Source organism: Mus caroli, unplaced genomic scaffold, assembly GCF_978045245.1.
Source record: "Mus caroli unplaced genomic scaffold, Mus_caroli_1 scaffold_1, whole genome shotgun sequence".
Lineage (NCBI taxonomy): Eukaryota > Metazoa > Chordata > Mammalia > Rodentia > Muridae > Mus > Mus caroli.
The window spans coordinates 187,965,239-187,987,750 of record NW_028227256.1 but is presented as its reverse complement, the minus strand read 5'-3'; the positions used below and the strand labels follow the sequence as shown (position 1 = coordinate 187,987,750).

Here is a 22,512-nt window from a genome sequence, read left to right as displayed (position 1 = left end):
AACCTAAGCCTACCTGTGTTTGCTCATCCTCTTTAAAAGGAAACTGGGGTGACTGGTCCTATTGATACCATCTATGATCGTTTCCAAAGCGGAACGATTTGTGCCCCCCCCAACATTCCGCCCTTTATGCCACCCCGACCCTTAAAACATCCACTTTTTAAATCCTGTATACTTTTCCGAGCCTTCCTCCATCCCAGTCTGGGGAGCGCTCCCGGCCGCTGGGAGAACTCCATCATCTGTGTCAGTGAAATGGAAAAAAAAAAAAAAAAAAAAAAAGACCTGCGTCCTGGAAGAGCAAGTGTAAGCCGGGCGCCGCGGTGCACAACGCCCGCAGATGGCTCGCGGCGGCCGGGGCTCGGCGATCCAGGCGCCCCAAGCAGTGGCAGGGCGGGGTGGGGGCCGGGGCTGGTGGCCCGGGCGGGGGAGCGCGGGGCCCCCCTCTCCTCCTCTCTCCCCAGCCCCTCACCCCCACCCCTTTTATATATATGTATATTTTTTTTTCCTCACAAGTTCTCTTGCCTCGCTATCCCCCCTTGAATCCGAAGGCGCCTCGCGATTGGGTGCTGGGACCGGGTACGTCAGTGGGACTGTGACGTGCAGTCTTCCTGTTTCCTTCAGCTGTGTCTTAAAGTAAATCTTGTTGTGGAGCGGAGCCCTCAGCTGAGAGAGCGCTGGGAAAGCGACGGCCACTGCAGCCGGGGAAGCCGCGCGGCGCACACAAGCCTCTCCGCCGTGCTCGCTGCTCCCCGGGCCACCGCTCCGCGCTCCAGCCCTCGGCGCCTTCTCCGCTCTCTCTCCCCTTCTTCCCCGGGCTCCCGGCTCTGCCCTGCGCGCCTCTCCCCTCCCCTCCCTCCTTTCTCCCCTCGCCTCTCAGCCCTCGCCCAGATCACTCGCTCCCGCACAGACTCACCGACCCCTGGGCCAATTATCACCAGTAAGACATCACCGCGTGCGCGCGTGGGTTTCTTCTCTGCCCGCAAGAGAAGAAGAGAGGGGGAGAGAGAGAGAGAGTGAAAAGAAAGAGAGAAAGAGAGAGAGTGGCTGCGCCCCGCTGCTGCCCGCACCGCGTAAGTATCTTCACCCGGTTGCTGTCCCCTCCCCTTTTCCAGAATCGCTCGCACTGGCTCGTTCTTGAATGGGAAAGAGAGAGAAGAGCCTCCCGTTACTCACACCCGTGTAAACATTCTTTTTCCAAGGGGGAAAATGGTGTTATTTACATGAATCGTGATCAAATAGCCTCTAAAAACAGTTTTCTAAGCAGGAGGCTCAGTGGAACTCCGAGCTCCGCTCCTCCCAGTAAACGAAGAGTAAGTGACCTGCTTGGCTTTTATTTCTTTCTCGCGCCTACCGGTGACTGGGATGATGGTGGCGATGGGGGGAGGCTGGTGTTGCTGGACTTGTCGCTGATCTTGTCACCTTTTGTGTACTGTGTCTGGGATGCGCTGAGGCTCTGGCTTTCTTTTATTTTGTATTATTTTTATTTCTTTATTTTTCTTGTACTCTTTTCAGGGGAGGGGGCCGCGAGGAGGACGAGTCCCTTTTGGTTGTTGTTCTTCTAGATTTTTGTTTTCTTGCAATCTTCCCAGCTTCTTCTTTTTCTTCTCCGGGAGTTGAAACTCCAGGGCCTGTCCCCAGTCCTTCTCCCTTTGTCTTGTTTATTCTAGCTGCCTTTCTTCCTGGCTTTCCCTATTTGCTTGGTGTTTGCATACCTTTCACTTCTCCTTTTTTAACCCGGGGCAGAGGGCCGGCCGTGGGGAAGAGGGCGGGGAGGAGGGGGCGCCCGGTGACTTTCCTCTGTGTGCTCAGAGCAGGGAGCTTGCACCCAGCTCTGCAACAGAGGAGAGACGAGTTGGGGGGACGGTCCGGTCCGGAGGAGCGAGCGCGGTGCCCGTCCACCCAGTCTGCTTGCCCCGCGCTGGGAAGCACTGAGTGGGGGGAGTTTGCCCGAGAGCCTCAGGGGTCGCTAGTGGGGCGACCTGGACGCCGCACCGAAGAGGGCCGGCCCGGGGTCGGGGTGTGCTTGGGCCGCCCATAGACGAGAAGAAGCTCCCAGCCATTACTGGCACGCTTGGGTGGTGGGCAGCTGCGCCCTGGCCTCGCTGAGTGCCGCTACTCTGCTGCCCCAGTTCCTAGGACTGGGGAGGGAGGAGAAGAGCCCAGCAGAGTGGAGAGGTGAGAGTGATTGTTGCTGAGAAGAACGACGAGGAGGGCGGGAGGAAGGGGGAGAGCTGCTATCTTGCCTGAACAGACAAGGAGAAGAGACGGGGGAGGGGGGCGGTAGACCTCACCCAAAGTCCAGCTGAGCAAGTTGTCGTTGCCTTTGCTGTGCCAGCCGGTTAGTCCTGCTAAACTGAGCGCCTATGCAGAGAGCGATGGGGGCCGGGGGAGAGCAGCGAGCCACACTCAGGCTCTCCCACCCCTGCCCAGCTTCTTGGGAAGTTGAGTCTTCCCGGCGGCTCAGAGCAGAAGCAGAAGGAGGGGCTGAGAGACAGTCTTAAGTAGCCCAAGGTTGCTGGTTGGAGCGCGAAACGCTGTTCTTGGCAACCCAGAGCCCTTCTCCGCCTCGGGGAAGGCTGGAACCGCACCTGCTTGCTTCTATTTTTCCTAGAAGATCTGTGTTGTCTCCTTAAGCTAATGAAAACAGAGCAAGCCCAGGGTGGCCTCCTCTCTCAGAGTCTCCCTCTTGTTCTCCCTTGCCGAGCTCTCCCTGCTTTTTACCACCCCCTTCCCATGCCCCTCTGTTAAAAAAAAATATATTTCCTCTCCTAAACCAGTCAGGCAAAAGTCTGTTAACAGAATGCACATGGGCAGGGCTGGACAGGTGTGTTGTGTCAAGAAAGACAGGTGCAAGTTTCCTGGGGTCTGTCTTTCTGTACAGTTCCAGACTACAGGCTTCAGGGATGAAGAGGTTTGTGAATTTATGGTGGTTCTCCTTAACGGGATTGTCAGGCTAATGGGAATCAGGCTCTTGGCTGTTGTGTCTGAGCCCCTGCCGTGAGAGTTTTTTTTTTTTTGGGGGGGGGGGATGTTAGTTTGTATTTGTGTATTTGTCTTAAGGATGTTGGCAGGTGACTGCTGAGGTCATATCTCAGGCTTCTGTCTGCCAGCCTGCCAAAAGCAACCCCACCCCCACCCCCACTTCAGGGCAGCAGGTGGAAGGAGTTGACTTTCTCTTTGCTTCCCTCCAGTTTATGCCTCTCTGGCAAGTCGGTGCTTAGAAAGGGGGGTTGGGGGAATCTCGTGTGTGTGTGTGTGTGTGTGTGTGTGTGTGTGTGTGTGTGTGTGTGTGTGTGTTGGACAGCAATGAGTAGTTTGTAACTGCCTAAAATACCAAAGCCGGTTCACAACTGTGACTGCCATTAAAGCTTGTCTTTGTAGTGTTTTTTCTCTCCCTGCCCCAAAAGAATAAGTGTATGCCTAAACTCTTTCAAACCCTGTGTTAAATACTCTCATAAAGTGAACCGTGCCTGCCATTGTATCAGACATGTGCCAGGTGTCCTAGATAGGACTTTGATGGAGAGGGAGAATCTAAGTCTGTGAGAGGGAGCTGGGCTTTTGCTATTTGATGGAAGATCTGGGCAGCCAGTTCTATGAAGAGTTTCTTGCAAGAACTTCTGAGTGTTTTCAGAATGAAACAGGCTGCTTGCAGTGAGAAAGAAGAAAGTCTGCTTTTGTGCAGGAGAGATGTTGGGAGTTCTATGTAAGTCTGTCTAGGTTCTTAAAACTTAACCTTCTGAGGCTGTGTCTCCTGTTTGAGTTGTATGGGAATAGGCCAGATGATAAACATTCTTGTTGGTTAGTTTTGTTATTTGGGGTTATTTGTCTTTGTTTCCATGAAAATGAAAGATACATGTCACTTAGTCTTTTAACTTAAACATTAGTCATCCCCCTTCTATAACTTTCTTTGTATGCTTTTGAAGATTTTAATAATTAAAATGTTACCTATGACTATCTTCATATACCTTTTTTTTTAACAGGCATTAGCCATGCTTGGCACTTACTGATATTTTATGTGCCTGTTCTGGAGAATTCTACTCATTTTAGTCATTACTTTGTGAGGATAAAATCTTGCATATGCAACATGTATCATTGTTTCCCATGTGTTCATGGCTAGCTTGGTTCCTTTGCAAGCAGGTTGTGCAACCTCCAAGCCTAAAACTGACTCACTTTGTAAGTTACTAGGCCCTTCTTATTTACTCAACTCTTAACATCTCTCTCCACAGATCGCTTGTATCATTTCAAGTATGGTTTCAGCTACATACTATCAGTGCTACCAATATAAGTTTTCCTACTTAGAATTTTAAAGGAAATTATCAAATGTTGTCAATGTTATACTATGAAAACAGTATGCATGGTGATGTGTTGTTATAGATTTAAAATGCAGTGTTTGTATAAATACATACAAGGAATTTCGTCAGTATGATTGCCTAGTTCACCCCAAGCTTCAAAAGGTAATTCTGACCATTTTGATCTTTCTGCAAAAAAGAAAAAGAAGTGTGAGTGTATTTTTTTAAAGATTATTTCTCACACTCTTTTATCTGCCCAATTTGATGAATTACAACTTTGAAATGAGTGGAAATCAATATGTTGGGCAGATCTCAAAAAATGTTCTGTGTTCATTTTTCAAGTTAAAAATGAATGGAATTTTAGATAAGATGAGGACAACCAAGTGAAATGGTTATGGTTTAAAAACCTCTTCCTGTAAAAGGAAATTTAATTTTTTGCCAATAAGATCATAACTTGTTAAAGTATTAACTTGTGCCAAGTAGGTTCTTCAAAAATGTCAAAGGCTTTCTTCACCTTGTAGCATGCAGAAATATCTCTAAGTCAGAAGTTGCTACTTAGCAGAAATGCAGGGAAGGGACAGCTAGTGACTGTGTGTGTGTGTGTGTGTATGAACGTGTGTCTGCATGTGTGTGTGTGTGTGTGTGTGTGTGCGCAGGTGTGTGTGTGTGTGTGTGTGTGTGTGTGTGTGTGTATGCATGTGCACATGTACAAATCAAAGCTTCTGATTTCCCCCTGTTGAATTCAGGCTGGTTTTCAAAATGACTTAAACTATTGTTGATGCTGTTCCACTTGAAACTACATGACTAGCTTAAATCATTAGAAACCCCCTTTTAAAAAAATAAAATCCAAGTTATTTCTTCAAATAATTTTATCAACCTGGACAGATAGCTGAGTAACTCTGGTAGGAAGTCATGCCAGCCTTACACTCCCCATGCCTCATAAAAGATTTCTCTGAACTATCTGGATAATTACCATAATGAAACACTTCTTTGTCTAGAATCTGGGCTCCAGATAGATGTAGTAAAAGTTACACACCCCCTCCCCAAAATAAGTTCTTTATTAAAATCGAGCCCTGCACCACTTCACTTTGTATTGCTGTGTTTCTTTGAAAAATTCTTTACTGAAAAACTGTTTTGTTTGGGTTTTTGGTTTTTGGTTTTTGGTTTTTGGTTTCTGTTTTTGTTATTTAACAAAAAAATGAAGTCAAAAGTACCCTCTGCATGGATCTTCTTTGTGAGACAGAGTGTGGGTTTCAGGAGGACTCTTCTGGAGCAGTTAAATCTGACAAGCTCAGGTCTTGAGTTGCTCTCCTGCTCCCCCTCCCCAGCAGTGGCATCTGCTGCTTCTTGCTGTCTATTGTACAAGGGTTTCAGAGCGTGTGTGTAGGCTGCGGACCAATCCGTGCAACACATGCTCAATAATTTAACATTTTAACATTATTTCCACCTGAATTCAGGAGGGCTTTATAAGACACATGTATTTGGGCAGTGATCCTTTGGGTCCAGAGTCTATTATCACTATTTTTCCATCTTCTTTATAATGTTTCTCAGCAAGACTGGCCCAATGGCTTTCTATTGCCTGCTTAAACCCCAGATCAATGTTAAAGTGAAAAACATTATAAGAATCCATAGTGATTGGAGTTGACAAACCACAGCTTAGTTCACATGCTACGAGATGTTGCATTGTTGGGTGGCTTAGTGGGTTGACACTGTGGGTGACTAAGTCCTTATGTAGCATCCTGGAAACTATGGGTTGGAAATTATGGGAACCCCTGGAAAATGTGCTCGCCTGTCTTCCTTTTACCATGGCCACTTAAGAGCACATTTAATGTGGGGGAACAAAACATTTTTATATATTCTGTTTAATGAAATACGATATGATACTAGGTCAGCCAGCTATTATTATTTAATCTTGCCTATAATTTCCCTAGATTTTGGCCCTGATGTGCCTGGTCACTCTCCTTTTATTTCTAAGTTTAAATCATAAAGCTATTTGGAGAAATAAATTAATGTATATCTATCAAAATAATGCCCTGTCTTTCCCACTTATTTTGTTTTTATATTTGTTGTTTATATCTATCTCAGCTGGATATCTTACAGGAAGACCTCAAGTATTGGTAGTCTTCTTGCTCAAAATAGAAATAAATCACTATTTAATTTTTAAATGATACCTGATTAAAATTTTTAAAAAATCAGTTTAGTTGAGTGAATTTGGAGGGAGTTACAGCATATTGGCTCTCAATGGATCCAGTGTGTATGCTTAATTAATATTTATTCTCCAGTGAAGGTAAAGAGTGGGATCACCCTACCTTAGGAAGAGCCCGGTGTCTCCTTTTGGCTCTGGTTTAAGGCAGGGATGCAGCTGTTGATACCTAGGCAACATGAGAGGAAGTGCAATGGATGTGAAGGTGATTGGCAGCTGGGGGAGGAAGGATGCCTGGAATGACCTTGTGCTCATGAACACACTGGCATGTCCTCCGGGAGCCTCTGCTCCAGAGGTGCTCTCCAGAGTCCAAGACGGGGGGCAGGAGAGAGGAACCATCTGTGTGGCAAGGTGAACAGGGCAAGGCACAGAAAGGAGTTTCTTCCAGTCTTCACTGGAGGTCTGTGTGCCTTACAGGGGATATTGAAGGGGAAAAATAGATTTACACATGCATACAAATGACGTAAAGATGTTGAAATGATGGCAAGAAGTCCTGGTTTCGAAAGCTGCTGTATACACAAAAGAATCTTCCTGGGAAATTGTCCCCTTGCTCCCGTCCTTACCCTGACCTGACAGCTGCTCCTGCATTACCTATCAGACCCAATGTGCTGCCAGAAACATATGTGTTGCTGTATTTTGTCACCTCCAAACCAGTTGTATTATTAGTGGGAGAGGAGTCTCGGTTGTTCTGAACTTAATGTTGAACTTAAAGGTATTGAGATCGCTCACTCCAACCCAAGTTCAGGATATTTTGTCATGAACTGTTTCACCCTCAGACATACAAAGATCTCTAGAAAGAAATAACATCTTGCCTTCAAGATATGACAAAAATGGCTCTTTTAAAAAACATTTTGTCATCAGAAATTAACAAACAAACAAAAAACCCACCAAGAGCAAACACAGCATGGTGAAATATTTATCATGAAAGAAAAATCCAACAATAAAAAACAAGAAACAAAAACAAAAAACACCAACATATTATTGCCATGTAAGCATGGGATATTTTCTTGATTTTTGCAGGTTATTTCATGCTGAAATTATGCCTATTTGCATGGGTAGTCATTCTTTAGAACTATCCACAGATGCACTCCTAGGGAGCACGGAGATGTTTTTACAGGTGAACCGAAAGAGATGGAGAGAATCCAGCACTCCACACGCTGCCTTTGGCAATGGACCCTGTTATTGTGAAGCTGTGCTCTGTTAAGCAAACGCAAAGTTCAATATCAGATAAACCCGGCATGAAGGCAGTATTTTCATTTTCTTCATAAAACGTTAATTGTAAACAAAAAAGATGTGCTGTCTCTTGCATGCATATAAAATTTGGGGTTAGCATTGCTAGTTACTAAGTGACACAATGTATCAAGGGCCTTTGATAAAATGTAGGCAAGGGTGTTTCCTTTTTATATCTTGTGGTTCCCCCCTCCCAGACAATGCTAGTTTGCATACAAAGAAGCTACCTTCCTTTCTCATATATTTGATTGATATTTTGTTTCTTTTATATCTTTCTCCAGTTGCTTCTTCTGTTTAGTGCCCCCCATCCCTTAACTTGGCATAGGCAATAAGAACCAGGAATGGTGTGTGATGAAGAGTTTCTTAGCCATTTGAAGTCCCGTTTTTGACAGATTTACCAGAAAAAAACTAGTATTGTATATATGTGTGTTCTTGCCTGGTTCAATAATGCACTGCTGCCCATACTGTGCGTTAAGTACTGTGACTCCTAAAAACATGGCAACAGTCCATCTCCCTTTCTAACAATTGAAGTCACCAAATGGATAATGTGACCCTTTCTAGACATCTCTGTGTTAGATGTACACTCAGCCATAGAGACCATCTCCACCTGTGAATTCACTGATCAAAACCCATAACTGTACTAAATAAGCAGTATTGGACAGTGCGTGTCTGTGCCTTCATCTCAGTACTTAACATACCACTTATGCTGAAGATGTTGGTTGCTACATTCTTCCCAGGTTACATGTGTCAAAGTTGCTTTTAAATTCTGTAATGAAATAGCTATGTCTATTTCAGCCTTCCCTTCCTTCAGTAACAGAAAAGCCACAGTGGTTTCCACATCAGATTTTCATCCAAATTTCACACAGCCTCAAAATTTCACCCTGTTTCTTAAGAGTAACCCACTCCCCTCTTCTTTTATAATAAGAGTCTCAATGCCCCCAAATTTAATCAATTGCTCATCAGAGGCTATGTTCTTATAATCTGCCATTTCTTCTGAAGATAAACAGTATCATTTTAGGCATTTGTGAAAGAGAATCATATTACTGGTGCTTAAGCAGTTTTTAGGTTTTTTTTTTTTTAATCTTAATCCATCTTAAACCAGTGGAGCAGAAATATTTAAAAATGTTTCATTTCAAGCAGAGTTCATGATAAATTGCAATAATTGTGATGTGCCATAAATCCCAGAGCCTATGCATTTTGCATTTGATTCAGGATTGAGGTCAGGAAATTTGGAGAAATTTAAAGAAAATGATTCATCAGCCCTTTTGTTCTGTTGGCCAGGGTCCCGGGATTCTTGAGCTGTGCCCAGCTGACGAGCTTTTGAAGATGGCACAATAACTGTCCAGTGATGCCTGACCATGACAGCACAGCCCTCTTAAGCCGGCAAACCAAGAGGAGAAGGGTTGACATTGGAGTGAAAAGGACGGTAGGGACAGCATCTGCATTTTTTGCTAAGGCAAGGGCAACATTTTTCAGTGCCATGAATCCCCAAGGTTCAGAGCAGGATGTTGAATATTCTGTGGTGCAACACGCAGATGGGGAAAAGTCGAACGTACTCCGCAAGCTGCTGAAGAGGGCGAACTCGTATGAAGATGCCATGATGCCTTTTCCAGGAGCAACTATAATTTCCCAGCTGTTGAAAAATAACATGAACAAAAACGGTGGCACCGAGCCCAGTTTCCAAGCCAGCGGACTCTCTAGCACAGGCTCCGAAGTACATCAGGAGGATATATGTAGCAACTCTTCAAGAGACAGCCCCCCAGAGTGTCTTTCCCCTTTTGGCAGGCCTACTATGAGCCAGTTTGATGTGGATCGCTTATGTGATGAGCACCTGAGAGCAAAGCGCGCCCGGGTTGAGAATATCATTCGGGGTATGAGCCATTCCCCCAGTGTGGCATTAAGGGGCAATGAAAACGAAAGAGAGATGGCCCCGCAGTCTGTGAGTCCCCGAGAAAGTTACAGAGAAAACAAACGCAAGCAGAAGCTGCCCCAGCAGCAGCAACAGAGTTTCCAGCAGCTGGTTTCAGCCCGAAAAGAACAGAAGCGAGAGGAGCGCCGACAGCTGAAACAGCAGCTGGAAGACATGCAGAAGCAGCTGCGCCAGCTGCAGGAGAAGTTCTACCAGGTCTATGACAGCACAGACTCTGAAAATGATGAAGATGGCGACCTGTCTGAAGACAGCATGCGCTCTGAGATCCTGGATGCACGGGCCCAGGACTCGGTGGGGCGCTCAGACAATGAGATGTGTGAGCTGGACCCAGGGCAGTTCATCGATAGGGCCCGAGCCCTAATCAGGGAGCAGGAGATGGCTGAGAACAAGCCTAAGCGAGAAGGCAGCAACAAAGAAAGAGACCACGGGCCAAACTCCTTGCAGCCAGAAGGCAAGCATCTGGCAGAGACCTTAAAACAGGAGCTGAACACGGCCATGTCACAGGTTGTGGACACAGTGGTCAAAGTCTTCTCAGCCAAGCCCTCCCGCCAGGTTCCTCAGGTCTTCCCACCTCTCCAGATCCCCCAGGCCAGATTCGCAGTCAATGGGGAAAACCACAATTTCCACACGGCCAACCAGCGCCTGCAATGCTTTGGTGATGTCATCATTCCGAACCCCTTGGACACCTTTGGCAATGTGCAGATGCCTAGTTCCACAGACCAGACGGAAGCCCTTCCCCTGGTGGTCCGCAAAAACTCATCAGAGCAATCTGCCTCTGGCCCGGCCACTGGTGGCCACCACCAGCCCCTGCACCAGTCACCCCTCTCTGCCACCGCAGGCTTCACCACCCCTAGCTTCCGCCATCCCTTTCCCCTGCCCTTGATGGCTTATCCATTTCAGAGTCCATTAGGTGCTCCCTCCGGCTCCTTCTCGGGGAAAGACAGAGCCTCTCCTGAGTCCTTAGACTTGACTCGGGACACGACAAGTCTGAGGACCAAGATGTCATCACACCATCTGAGCCACCACCCCTGTTCACCAGCACACCCACCCAGCACCGCAGAAGGACTCTCTTTGTCACTCATAAAGTCTGAGTGTGGAGATCTTCAAGATATGTCCGACATCTCACCTTATTCGGGAAGCGCAATATCCTTTTATCTTTCCCCTCAAGAACAAGCATAAACAAAAGCCCAGAGGAGGTCTGTGCAAAGCTTAGGTTCCCACACTGTATAGGAGGATATATGGCAGTATGTTTTCTATGTGCTCTGGGAGGGTTAGTTTTGTTTGGGTTTGGGGACTTTGAGAAGCTTCACTATGTAGCCCAGGCTGGCCTAGGTCTCCCTAGATACTCAGATGACAGGCATGGACCGCAGTGCACAACTTCCTTAAGAATGCTGTCTTTCCTATTAGTTATCATGACAGGCTTGTGACAGCCATGTGCTGGGTGTTTCTGAGTGCAGAGAAACTTAAAAACCCATCCCAACGTGTCTATAACTTAGACAAGTGCTTAATTGCCTCTAGTAACTGTTTCCAAGGTGATTTCCCAACAGTGCTTTTTTCATTTTTTTCTGCCTTTCTTCCTGTGTGTCTTTCCTGTCTCCTTTCTTGAGAGCAGAGGTGGGGTAGGGGTGGAAGTGGGGAGATACCTTGTAAATACTGAGTTTTATAAAGATGGTAAGTTTCGTGACAGAAGTAAGGAGAAAAGCCAGTTTTCAGACCCGTGACTCCATTAAGAATTCTCACTGCCAGCTGCCTTTGAGGCTACTGTGGGCTACAGAGGCCTGACTACATCTCACATAAGGATGCTGTGGTGTGGGACAGATAGCGATGGGTGTGGGGAGGGCTTGCCTTCTCTCTTTAATCTCAAGTGAGACTGTTTTTAAAGGACATGGGCAGGTACTTATTTATTCCTATGCTCTCTCTCTCTCTCTCTCTCTCTCTCTCTCTCTCTCTCTCTCTCTCTCTCTCTCTCCAAGGCTCGTTCATGGGTCCAGGGCAGCTGCCTGTACGCATGAGTGACCCCTGCTCAGCCAAACACAGAAATCTTTTGTCCTAACATACACAAAGCAAATTATTTTTGAAAACCAGAGAACACAGTTAAATCCCAAACTCAGCTGTATAAAAACGGCCCCTTTAATGATTCTTCTACGCCCTGAACCTGACTTAGGTAGAGATGCCACTACGTTTTTAGCAGATCTGTTCCGTATTCGTGTGATTTTTTAATCCATAACTTTTTTCTTCTATAAATCAAGCCTTTCAATATTTTTTAAAAATTCTTGTGGTTGTTTGTCTTTGGGGTATGGGGAGAATGGTAGCATTTGGGGGCAGGTGGAGGCATGCCTCTTGTATAATAAATTACCAGATGGATATAAAATTTAGCAATTAAGTTGGCTGTTACTAAATTGAGAATTTTGAGCAATCGTCTTGATGACTAGAAATTGACATTTTAGTAGCTAAGCCCACTCCAGAGGCTGCATGGATGTTCCAAGTCCACAGGATGGTTGAAATATCATATCTCACTCCTTCAGGACAGTGTGATAACATGAGCTGAGGCCAGGAGCATGAGGACTTCCTGCACCACTCAGCCCAGCATCTCTTCCCACTCCAGGGAAGATAGGAACATCTTGGGCAAAGACAAAGCCACTGATGTCTCAGATCTGAGTCCGAGCTTGTTTGCTGGTTCAAGACCCTAATATTGAATGCACCCAAAGCTAAGCCTCACAGTTGTGTTCTGTATTCCCAGCTAGCAACAAGACCAGAACAGACTTGCTTGGCAGGAGAAAAAGAAAGGAAGACGACAGGATGGATAGCTTGAGTGGTTGTCAACCTTCCCACAAGGACCTTCCTGTTAGGCTAATGTCTAAGCTTAGACTCCTTGCACCTCAGAGAACTGCATTTTAAAACAAACAGTAAAGTAGCACTCTCTCTGTCTTCTGTCTCCCATCTCTCTGACTTTATCTCTCTGTCTTTTGGTCTCCCATCTCTGTCTCTCTCTGCCTCTGTCCTCTGTCTCTCCCCCTCCCCCCGTCTCTCTCTCTGTTTCTCTCTCTCTCTCTCTCTCTCTCTCTCTCTCACACACACACACACACACACACACACACACAGTTACACATGCTCATTTTGGTGACCAGTTAATCTAGGCTTTGAAATCCTGAACATACCCAGAAATGTCTCGATAATAATGCCAGCTTTCTAAGTTTTGGACTTCTTATCATGTTTCAACAATTATGATCACACCCTTTTTTTGTTAGCTTGATTTTATAGGGAAAGAAAAGTCTTTTGGTTCGCCTTAAGTGTCCTGTAAGCTCACTCTGAACCCTCTCTATCTAAATCCCCTGAGAAATTTTGAGGATTGGAAGGGAAAGGAGTCCCTTCCTTCCCATACACCCATGGCTATAAAGAAAATGTGGAAGCATCGTCAGGGAGTGACTGTTCTGCCTCCTTCTGAGCTGTCATGGCAGGAGACAACCCTGTTCACCTGAAATACAGGTTGCTCCCCTCTGGGATCGCATCCTTCCTTCAGGCTCCATAGCCTCGTGTGTCTTGTTAACAATTAGTCATTTTTTTCCCCACATTTTGGGCTCTAACCTCTAGCTCCCTGCTCTTCTCTATCCATTGGACCTGTGAATGGTCAGCTCCTTAAAAGATCAAATTTTGGGGAAAGGACAGGCAAGCCACAACAGGAAACCAGCCTCCCTTTGCACCTGCTTCCTCGCTCAGGGCAGTGGTGCCCACTACTCACCTGGCCCAGACACCTGCTGCTCTACAAAACTGTTTTGTCTAGTCAGTTTTAGACCAAAAACAACAAAACAAAACAAACAAACAAACAAAACAACAACTACTACAAAAAGACAAAACAAAACAAAACCCCCAAATCTCAGTCTTTGCTTGGTAAAATCTCAAGGAATCATTGCAAGTAGCATTTTACTTCACTTTTTGTTCTACAAGGCCCTAAGGGGAACAATGTTAATGGAGAGGAATAGCCGTATCCTGGGATGGTACGTGGGGACTACCATCACTGTGCTTTGACAGTTCTTTAAATGGTCATGAATAACTTTTATTTTTAAAACCCTGGCATGCTAGAGTGAACCCAGGGTCTTCTGCATGCTAGGTGAACAACTTGCCCACTGAACAGTCATTCCGAGACAACCTCACTTCCCTCTTCAAGAACATTTCTTTCTTACTTCAAAGGGCACTCCTGTTTCTCAATGAAATCACTCCAATAAAGAGCAGTGGTGAATACCTCTTTCTCAATTGGCTACGGGTTCTGCTGAGCACATGAGTCATTTATGTTTGAAATACCAGGCTCACAGCCTTGTGGTCATTCTAGAAAGGAGTCCATGTGCTCATGTTTAGTGGAACTTCAATGCACCTGGTCAAAGAGCTCGTGTCTTGGGTATGAAACAGTGTACCCAGTATCTTTGCAAACGAATCCGTTTAATCAAATATTAAGTTTTATTCAAATCCCCAGATTATCAGTTAACCAATTGTCTTTCTTCATGATGTTTCTTGTCCCTCATCTTCTTTGCATCTCAAGGAAAAATAGCCTTGTGTCTGCCTTTCACATTTGCATCCACCCAGCTCAAGCACAAAGTTGTCAGATGAGCCATTAGGAGATGGCTCGGTCGGAGGTCCTCAGCCTCTTCTCTGGGCTTGACATTTGCAAAGAAGGTCACGTGATTATTTTGGGGGGCCTGAGAAAGAAAAAAAAATGTTTCATGGCATAGATTGATATTGAATTATAAAGCACCGGTTGAAAATGATGATTGTTTTTGGTTGTTCTTTTTGGTTTGTTGAGACAAGGTCTCACTATGTAGCCTAGGCTGACCTAGACTACAATTCTCCTACCTCAGCAACCCTCACTCTGGGATTACAGGTGTCAAGTGTGACCTTTGACATTTTGACAAGCCTTGGAGAGCCTAGGAATTTAACCCATAGATGAAATCCTGAAGGGCTGTAAGCACCTAACCATCTAAAGAAAAAGAGAGGAAAAGAAAGTCATTAAAACAAACAAATAAAACCGTACCCAGCTCTTTGGTGATGCCAGACTCCTAAGAGTGATGCCCGGCTCTAGTCTGTCACTAAATGAGAGCTTAGGTCTTCTCCATCCATTTCATTTTCTTGAGAAAGTCTCAGAGAAGGGAAAAATCTGTTTCGACGTGCTTAGAAAATGGCATAATCCTCTCCCCCATGTGGAACTGCAGCTTGCAACACAGAGTTCAACTAGGAAACATTTTTCCTTCCTGAAGCCTTCAGGGCCTATTCTTCTTGCATGTGCCTTTTTGCTGCCCGGGCTGGTCCTCCTGCGGCTGCTCCTTAGGAAGGTTATATTGTGCTTGGTAAACAAACCGCATTGAGGCTCTCAGGTTGTTTGAACTCTTGGGTTCAGCTGTATCCCTCTCCTTTGCTGATATCCTTTATATCTCTGAGCAGATGTCTTTCATTAATTTATGGATTTATCATCTTTTCTTTTTTTCCCCCCTCTCTCTCTCCTCTCTCTCTCTCTCTTTTTTACACCTGGCAGCCGTCTCAAGTTTCTGCAGTTATTGTCTATTTTGCATTACACATAGAATTGAATGTCATCTGTCTTCACAAAGCTGAGCCGCGTGAGCTGCCGGGACAGCGCTTGTTTGCAGCCCCCTCCCCTCCCCCACCCCTTCACCTCCTTAATATTTATTTGTGCTCATTTTCTTTCCTGGCCTTGAATGGAGCTTAGCCCGTGTTCAGTACAGCTGTATGTTTACTGAATCTATTCCGTCGTGAGTCATTGTGCGTGTGTAAGTATCCAGGAAACAGCTAGTGCCTTCTTGGAAGAGCAGTTGCTTTCAGCACAAGCACTTAAAAGGGAAATTAACCAATTGGTCAGTTCGGATTGATTTTGAGGAGGAAAAAAAAAGGGGATTATCTAACTGCTGGCTTTTAAATGTTTCATTAGCTATTTTTAATAGTTTATTAGAAACATATATTTTATGAGAATTTTATCTTAATTACACAGGATCGAGAGTGACAGAGACAGGCTGTGTTCTCTTTGGACAGATCTTTCCAGGTATTACCAACCGGAAACATCTTGAAGCAAAAAAAAAAAAAAAAAAAAAAAACTTGAGCAATCCAAATCATTAAATAAAAAGCCTCTAAATTCTGATCAAAAGAAAATGGGATTTTTTTTAATACAAAGAGCTGAAATATCTTAACAAAATTTAGATGCACAGAAAGTCCCAGGGTATTTGGGCAGCCCTGGGCCTCTTTGAGACACAGAACAAAACAGTTTGTCTTTTGTATGGGACCAAATCTTCAAGATTTGGAACTTGGAATCATAGGCAGGGCTCTCTGAAAGGAAAGATTAGAACCCCTATGGAAGATATTCATCTAAGTTTGGGCTCCCTCAAAACTCTTATCATGAGGCTGGAGACAGCTTGCAGCCATGATTTCACTTACCCATTTGGACAGATGGCCCTGAAGTGTGCCGGCTCCTTTAGTTGTCTCCATCAGTCTAATGGAGGTTACTAGAGGGCCTTTCAGCTTTTCCTTGGCACAACAAGTATGTCAGTCATAAATTATCGTCTTTGTAATCATTAAGGACCTTAAACAAAAACACAAGTTCAGTTAAGCTGCTTTGGCTTACATACAGAAAAATCAAAATTTATTTCTTCAGTGTTTATTCTCAGTTACTCACACACACACGTTAACTTTGCCATTTAAAAACAAAGGGAGATCTTTTAAAAAAAAAAACAGCATAGAATATAAAAGAGGGTGTTTGTCTTTGGAACACATTCACGGCAGAGTGTTTGGTCAGGAGTAGTCAAGAAGAGCTTATAGATATTAATTTGATTGGGTACATCTTTCTGATCCCCCACTATTCTTACGAATCTACAGTGCCATTCCTAATGGGAGGTACCGGGCACCGGTTCTCTTTTCCAAATATCTATGTTTCTCTTCTCTCTCTCTCTCTCTCTCTCTCTCTCTCTCTCTCGTTTTTCCACCCTTATTTTTTTCCCACTCTCCTCTAAGAGAGAGTCCTTAGAGGAGCCTCCAGGAAGGACCCTTAATTGACCTTGTGGGGACCACATTGATTTTCTCCACGTGCATCTTCATCTCTGATAAATTATAAAGCCATTAATTTGCTGAGGAAATGGCAGGGCCAGGCTGCGGCACAGATGTGACCAGAGCCATCCCAGCTCGGAGCCTGCTGAGGAGTGCCAAGAATCTGAGAGAGATTCGGGCAGCCTGGATTGTTATGGTTAGCCTGCCGTTCTCCTGGGAACTGTTTTCGTTGCCACTGTTTACAGATCTAAGAGGTGATGATGTTTCTAGATAAATAGCCCTTCTTATTTGGGGTAAGTGGCTACTTATTGATCTACTAACCCACATGTATTGATTTGTTAGCTCCCAACTTTTTATGTCGTTCTCAAAGGAGTTAACTATAAATCCAGGACGGGCAAATTGTATTTGGTGTTGGACCGTTGCTTTAACAAAAGCGACAACCCCACTCCTGCTCTCTCCTGCCAGGATACCCCTCCCAAGTTGGAGCTGTTATTTTTAAAGGAAACAGATCAAAGACAATCGAGACAAGACTGGAGAAACGGAGTCTTGAAGTTTCACTGTGTTAGCCCTAGAAGGTGAAACGCAAAGCTTTCGTAGTCCTGTTTAAAATAACGTGTTGTATAGCTAGCTTTACCCAGGCCAGCTTGATGATCTGATGCAAACTGCAGAGTGTTGAGAAAAGGGCAGAGAGAAGACAGCTGTAGAGAAGGAAGGGAGATCCTAGACTAATACCCTGCAGTGGGCTTTAGGCTGACTGTTTCCTTAGCAACAAGTGTATGGATAGCATACTGGACTTTAAGTGGGGAGGAGGGCTTGGACATTCCCACCAGGCAGGAGCCAAGAACCTGTGGCTGAATTGTGCATCCTAAACCTTCCCTTTGGCAACCTGAGACAGGCAGCAGATATTCTGAGCACAAGTGATGGGTTAGTGATGGATTCTGGAAGCCATATGGATGACCACCCAGCCTTCCCAGGGCTGCTTATGGGGACTGGACACATTGTCAGTGTGTGTGGAGATGGGGACGGGAGGGCCACACCCTTTTGTTTAACCTTGTTTGTGCCTTAACCAGTTGCATCCCACATGCAGGAAGGGCTATCACCCAATCACTTGAAAAAGGCAAAGCTCATGTTCTTTTACACCCGCTACCCCAGCTCCAACATGCTGAAGACCTACTTCTCGGACGTGAAGGTAGGGATTGGTTTTCTCGCCCATCTTTCGTTGTCTGTGGATGCAGTGGGGATCTGGGCTCTCGGGAGTTAGTGGAGATGAGTGTGGGGCCCACTTCTGACCGCACCCATGACCTGACTGGCTGTTCTCCTTGTCCGTTTTGTCTGAAGGTGTGAAGCAAAGTTATCACTCATCCATTAAAGCCCAGGGATGTTTCCTAAGTCACATGGGTTTTCAGTCCAGTCCAGGAGGCGTTGCCTCTGTCTTTACATGTTTTATTAGCTTCTTGTATGAATCTCCACTGGTTATGTCTGGATCTTCCGGGGGGAGGGGGGATAAAAGATTTCCACCCCACTCTGCAACAGGAAACTGTTTCTGTTTTTGTTGGTTTTTCCATATTTGTGGTCCTGAAAGCTAACTTTTACCACCTCCTTCCCCTCCTGTGGAAAGGAGTGTACACTGAAATTCTCTATGCACTAGCTGCTTAAAAACAAAAGTGATGATTGTCTCTTACTTACAACTTAATTTGTTGTTGATGTGGAGTACACTGAGCATCAGGGGATGAATAAAGGGACAGATTCAGGACACATTATTCAAATGAGGAGATGAAAGCTGTCGGCCTACAGCTGCAGCCCCCTCGGTCCACGGAATACTGGGACCTCCTGGTTCTCTCTGCGCATGCATGTGTGCACGAGCGTGCGTTCGTGTGTGTGTGTGTGTGTGTGTGTGTGTGTTTGTGTGTGTGAGTATGTGTGTTAAGTGTGTGTGCCTCTGTGTGTGTCTCTGTGAGTGTGTGTGTGTATGTGTGTAAGTGTGTGTGTGTGTCTGTGTATATGAGTGTATGAGTGTATGTAACTGTGTGTCTGTGTGTCTGTGTGTGTGTGTTTGTGTGTGTGTTTGTGTATATGAGTGTATGAGTGTATGTGTCTGTGTGTCTCTATGTGTGTGTGTTTGTGTGTGTGTTTGTGTATGTGTGTTAAGTATGTGTCTCTGTGTGAGTGTGTGTGTGTGTGTATGTGTGTGTATGTCTGTGTATGTGAATGTGTGTCTGTGTATATGAGTGTATGAATGTATGTGTCTGTGTCTCTGTGTGTGTTTCTGTGTATGTGCATGTGTGTAAGTGTGTGTGTATGAGTATGTGTGTTAAGTGTATGTGTCTCTGTGTGTGAGTGTGAGAATGTGTGTAAGTGTATGTGTGTCTGTGTATATGAGTGTATGAGTATATGTGTCTGTGTCTCTCTGTGTGTGAGTGTGTGCCTGTGTGTGTGTGTGAGTGTGTGTCTGTGTGTGCATGTACATGTGTAAGTGTGTGTGTGAGTGTGTGTCTGTGTGTGCATGTACATGTGTAAGTGTGTGTGTGAGTGTGTGTCTCTGTGTGTGTGTGTGAGTGTGTGTAAGCACGTGTGTCTGTGTGAGTGTGTCTGTTGTGTGGGTTTGAAGTAATTATTTGCATCAACTTGATGTGTTAAACATCTGTAACTTTTTTTTTAAAACATAGACTGGGTTTTGATGATAATGACAATTACAGTATCATTATCCAAGGAATTTTATAAACTTTACATTAGCTGAAATTAGTTTAAGGGGTTGGTGGTCCCCTGCCTACCTCCCTGTATACAAATTTTGATTTGTCTAGCCAAGATCTCTCAAGCCACCAAGATATGCCTGCTCTTGCATCTCTCCCTCATTCAGAGCTTGCCTGCATCTCACGCCCAAGTCAAGCCCATGGCTTCAGTTTGCCCGTTGGTTCCCACCACTGTTGTTTAATTTGGCCTTTTGGGGAAAGTTTTGTTTTCCTTCTTGTTGGCTTCTGAACTGTGTATCAACTTTTGTTTTTTCTTTCTTGGTGTGCTTCTTAAGTGAAGGTATGTTCTTTTCCTTATCCAGTACCAACCAGCTGCCAAGGCAGCCTAAGGTTGACAGAGGAACCATAGTTACTCAACAGACTGGTGCCAGAGGGAGCCAGGAAAAAGACTTGCATTTGGAGGTGGCTCTCTACAATAGACCTACTGGTTGGAACAAGTGATTCAGAGATGTTCAGTTTTAGTTTCACTCACAGACAAACTCAACTGTTTAACAATGGGACATGACATAGCCATGCTCAAAGTTCATGCTGAAGAACTGAACAATGGAGATAAACACAGAAAGAGAGAGAGAGAGAGAGACATACTGAGAATGATACATGTACACACACACACATACACAGAGGCATACACACACCACAAAATAATTTTCATAATGTTATTAGTAAATGTAGCCACACTCATAGCTACCTTTCACTGTCACTTAGATATGCCCGAGCACCTTCTAGGACCTGGCCAACCTGTCTTTGGTTCTAAGGTGGGGATAAGGAGGGCTGTAATTTTGTGTACCATGTGCACACATGCGTGCCTCTTGTTACCTCCTGATTCATCCCTCTTACTGCACTGCTCTGTTGCATTTTTATAACATTATTACATTGCCTCATATATTTTTATATAGCACCTTTGCCCAGAGACAGACCAGAGAACTTTATAAATACAGGGGTCACTCACTCAGCAGCAAAATGAGCCTCCATGGGGATGGGAAACTCCAAGCCATTTTGAGCCAATCAGCACCACTCAAAATAAGATACAGACATTAAAAATGTTCCAGGCTTTGTGCCTTTGCTTGGATGATGAGTGGCTAAGGTGGGCCATAGTAGCGAGTGAGTTTTATTCCTCGAGCTGATGGAAGTGGTGGTGCTAAGATGGCGTGCTCGGGAGCATTTTAAGTCGGGTGCTTTGGAACTTTCAGGGATGGCAGCAGAGCAGGCTGAGACTCCCTAAAGAGAGGGTGATTCCAAGTCTGAATGCTGATTCTCCACCTGCACACACACACGTGCACCTTATTCTATAGCGCACATAGCCACATAAATCATATCCATTTTTTCCAAGGCTGAGAGAACTAAATGATGTGGTATATACGCGTGCACAAAGACCAGTTTATTGTACATAAGGTCCAAGAAACCACTGCAGAGTTGGGAGTGCCCTGGGAACGGAGAGAGGGACCCTAGAATTTCATCAGAAACGCCACTCAGTTATCTTAAAAGTCATACAACACTTGGCTGTGGCACATTCATCTAAAAAAAAAAAATCAGTCCTAACCTCAGTAAAATATACTTTTTTCGAGTTGTCGAGTCATTTCCACTTCAAATAGTAACTAGACACTAGTTTTGCAGTTAAAAAACAACCCAGAGAAACAGCATATGCAGAGAATATTTACTTCCTTGAGTTGGGTGTTACCTAGATGCCTGTCACAGCCATAGCTGGAGAGCAGGTGTTAGATGGAGTCCATCCTTCAGGGAGCAACTGAAGGTGAGCCGAGCCTGCACGAGGCCCATGACTGCATGCCTCCCTCCAGGCCTGGGCTCAGTGCTAACCATCCCCAAGTGGCTCCTGCTGCAGAAGGAGATAGATGCTCTCCAGTTACTCAGGAGGGGAAGCGTTAGAAAGGGGTCACAGGCACTCAGAGATGTTGGTGTGGGGATGACGGAAAACCGGAGACAAATCCTGGACCACCATGGTTTAACTGTTCCAGCGAGAGTCAGAAGTTATGTGCTCTTTCAGAGAACCCAGCTCCATTCCCTCCGGAGGACACTGAGGCAAGCAGTTCCACCCATTGTGATTTCAGGTCCATTGAGAAGAAGAGAGTGTAAATGCAGGAGAGATGCCAGGATGGAAGGGCCGCTGTGCCTTCCTGTTCACTGCCGGATGATTTTAACATACACACCAATAACTCCTAGACCAACAGATTCCGTGTCATTTCAGCTTTGAAGAGCAGACGCTCACAGGCTTCCAAGCCTGCAATGTTAAATGATGTATCTCCTCTCCTCCACCCCCCGAGTCAACTGCTGCCTAGCCGGATTAAGGTGTCAGGTTGATTTGTTTTATACATCTTTTGACCATGCTCATTGAATATTTAGGAAGTTTCTCCAGCCCATATTGAGGCTGAGATGTCCCGTGGGAAGCATTAATCAAAGTCACAGAGACTCGTACACTCTGGAAACACAGCCTCTTTATTGAAGCGATTAGTTTGTGCAGTAACACATTAACACACCACAGAGCTTGCCTTTATAGAACAATTGATCCTTTGCTCACAAAGCACGACGCGGAGGGCTCGGAATTAACTCTTTTAAAGTTGAGTACTTTCTCTCCTTCCACGTGAAGATCTAGAGAACAGGCCGCTTGCATTTTGCTCTCAGCCGAGGATGAAAAAAAAAAAAAAGCCAGCACATTTCATTTTCCTTCTGTGGCTGGCGGGGGAAAGCCCCACTCTTAGGCCGTGGGTACTGCTCATTTTGCCTAGCTCGTGTTTGGAGTCTGTTGTTCCTGCCCATTCTCTCTCTCTCTGGTATTTCCAGCATCCAACAATGTGCTTTAAATCTCCCTTTATGTCGCACTCGTACAGAATGGCAAGGGCACTTACTTTTTTGTCTCTCTCCATTAGGTCATTCATGGCCATTCTAGAAAAAAAAAATACCCTTCTATTTTTCCCCCTACAGTACTCTTGTCCATATGAGACAATGTCTTGTAACAATACAGAGGCCTAATCTCCATGTCAAAGCAATTTTCATTCCCCAGTGCACAGCCTGCTATCATTTTGTAATGTTTTGTTTCTTGTTCTAAAAGAATTAAAAAGG

At 45.1% G+C, this 22,512-nt stretch overlaps 1 protein-coding gene and 1 long non-coding RNA gene across 10 annotated transcripts in view; one reads left to right on the top strand and one right to left on the bottom strand.

Moving 5' to 3' along the window:
• LOC110292153 (uncharacterized) overlaps nt 1–1,014 on the bottom strand; it is a 48,738-nt gene extending 47,724 nt beyond the window's left edge. The window contains exon 1 of the long non-coding RNA XR_002377675.3: nt 911–1,014. This is a non-coding gene — a long non-coding RNA (uncharacterized LOC110292153). The remainder of the gene's footprint in view (nt 1–910) is intronic.
• Nucleotides 1–22,512, top strand: part of Prox1 (prospero homeobox 1) — a 55,148-nt gene that overhangs the window by 1,053 nt on the left and 31,583 nt on the right. For 4 of the 9 annotated variants that reach the window (XM_085843767.1, XM_085843763.1, XM_085843759.1 and 1 more), the window contains exons 1-3: nt 982–1,067; nt 9,001–10,794; nt 17,771–17,876. In XM_085843767.1, the coding sequence (XP_085699893.1) occupies nt 9,068–10,794; nt 17,771–17,876 (1,833 nt within the window). In that variant the 5' untranslated portion in view covers nt 982–1,067; nt 9,001–9,067. Of the gene's footprint in view, nt 1–981; nt 1,068–1,214; nt 1,308–1,784; nt 2,173–2,234; nt 3,701–9,000; nt 10,795–17,770; nt 17,877–22,512 lie in introns of those variants that run through there. The other 5 variants (XM_085843750.1, XM_085843748.1, XM_085843758.1 and 2 more) reach the window with 5 other exon arrangements.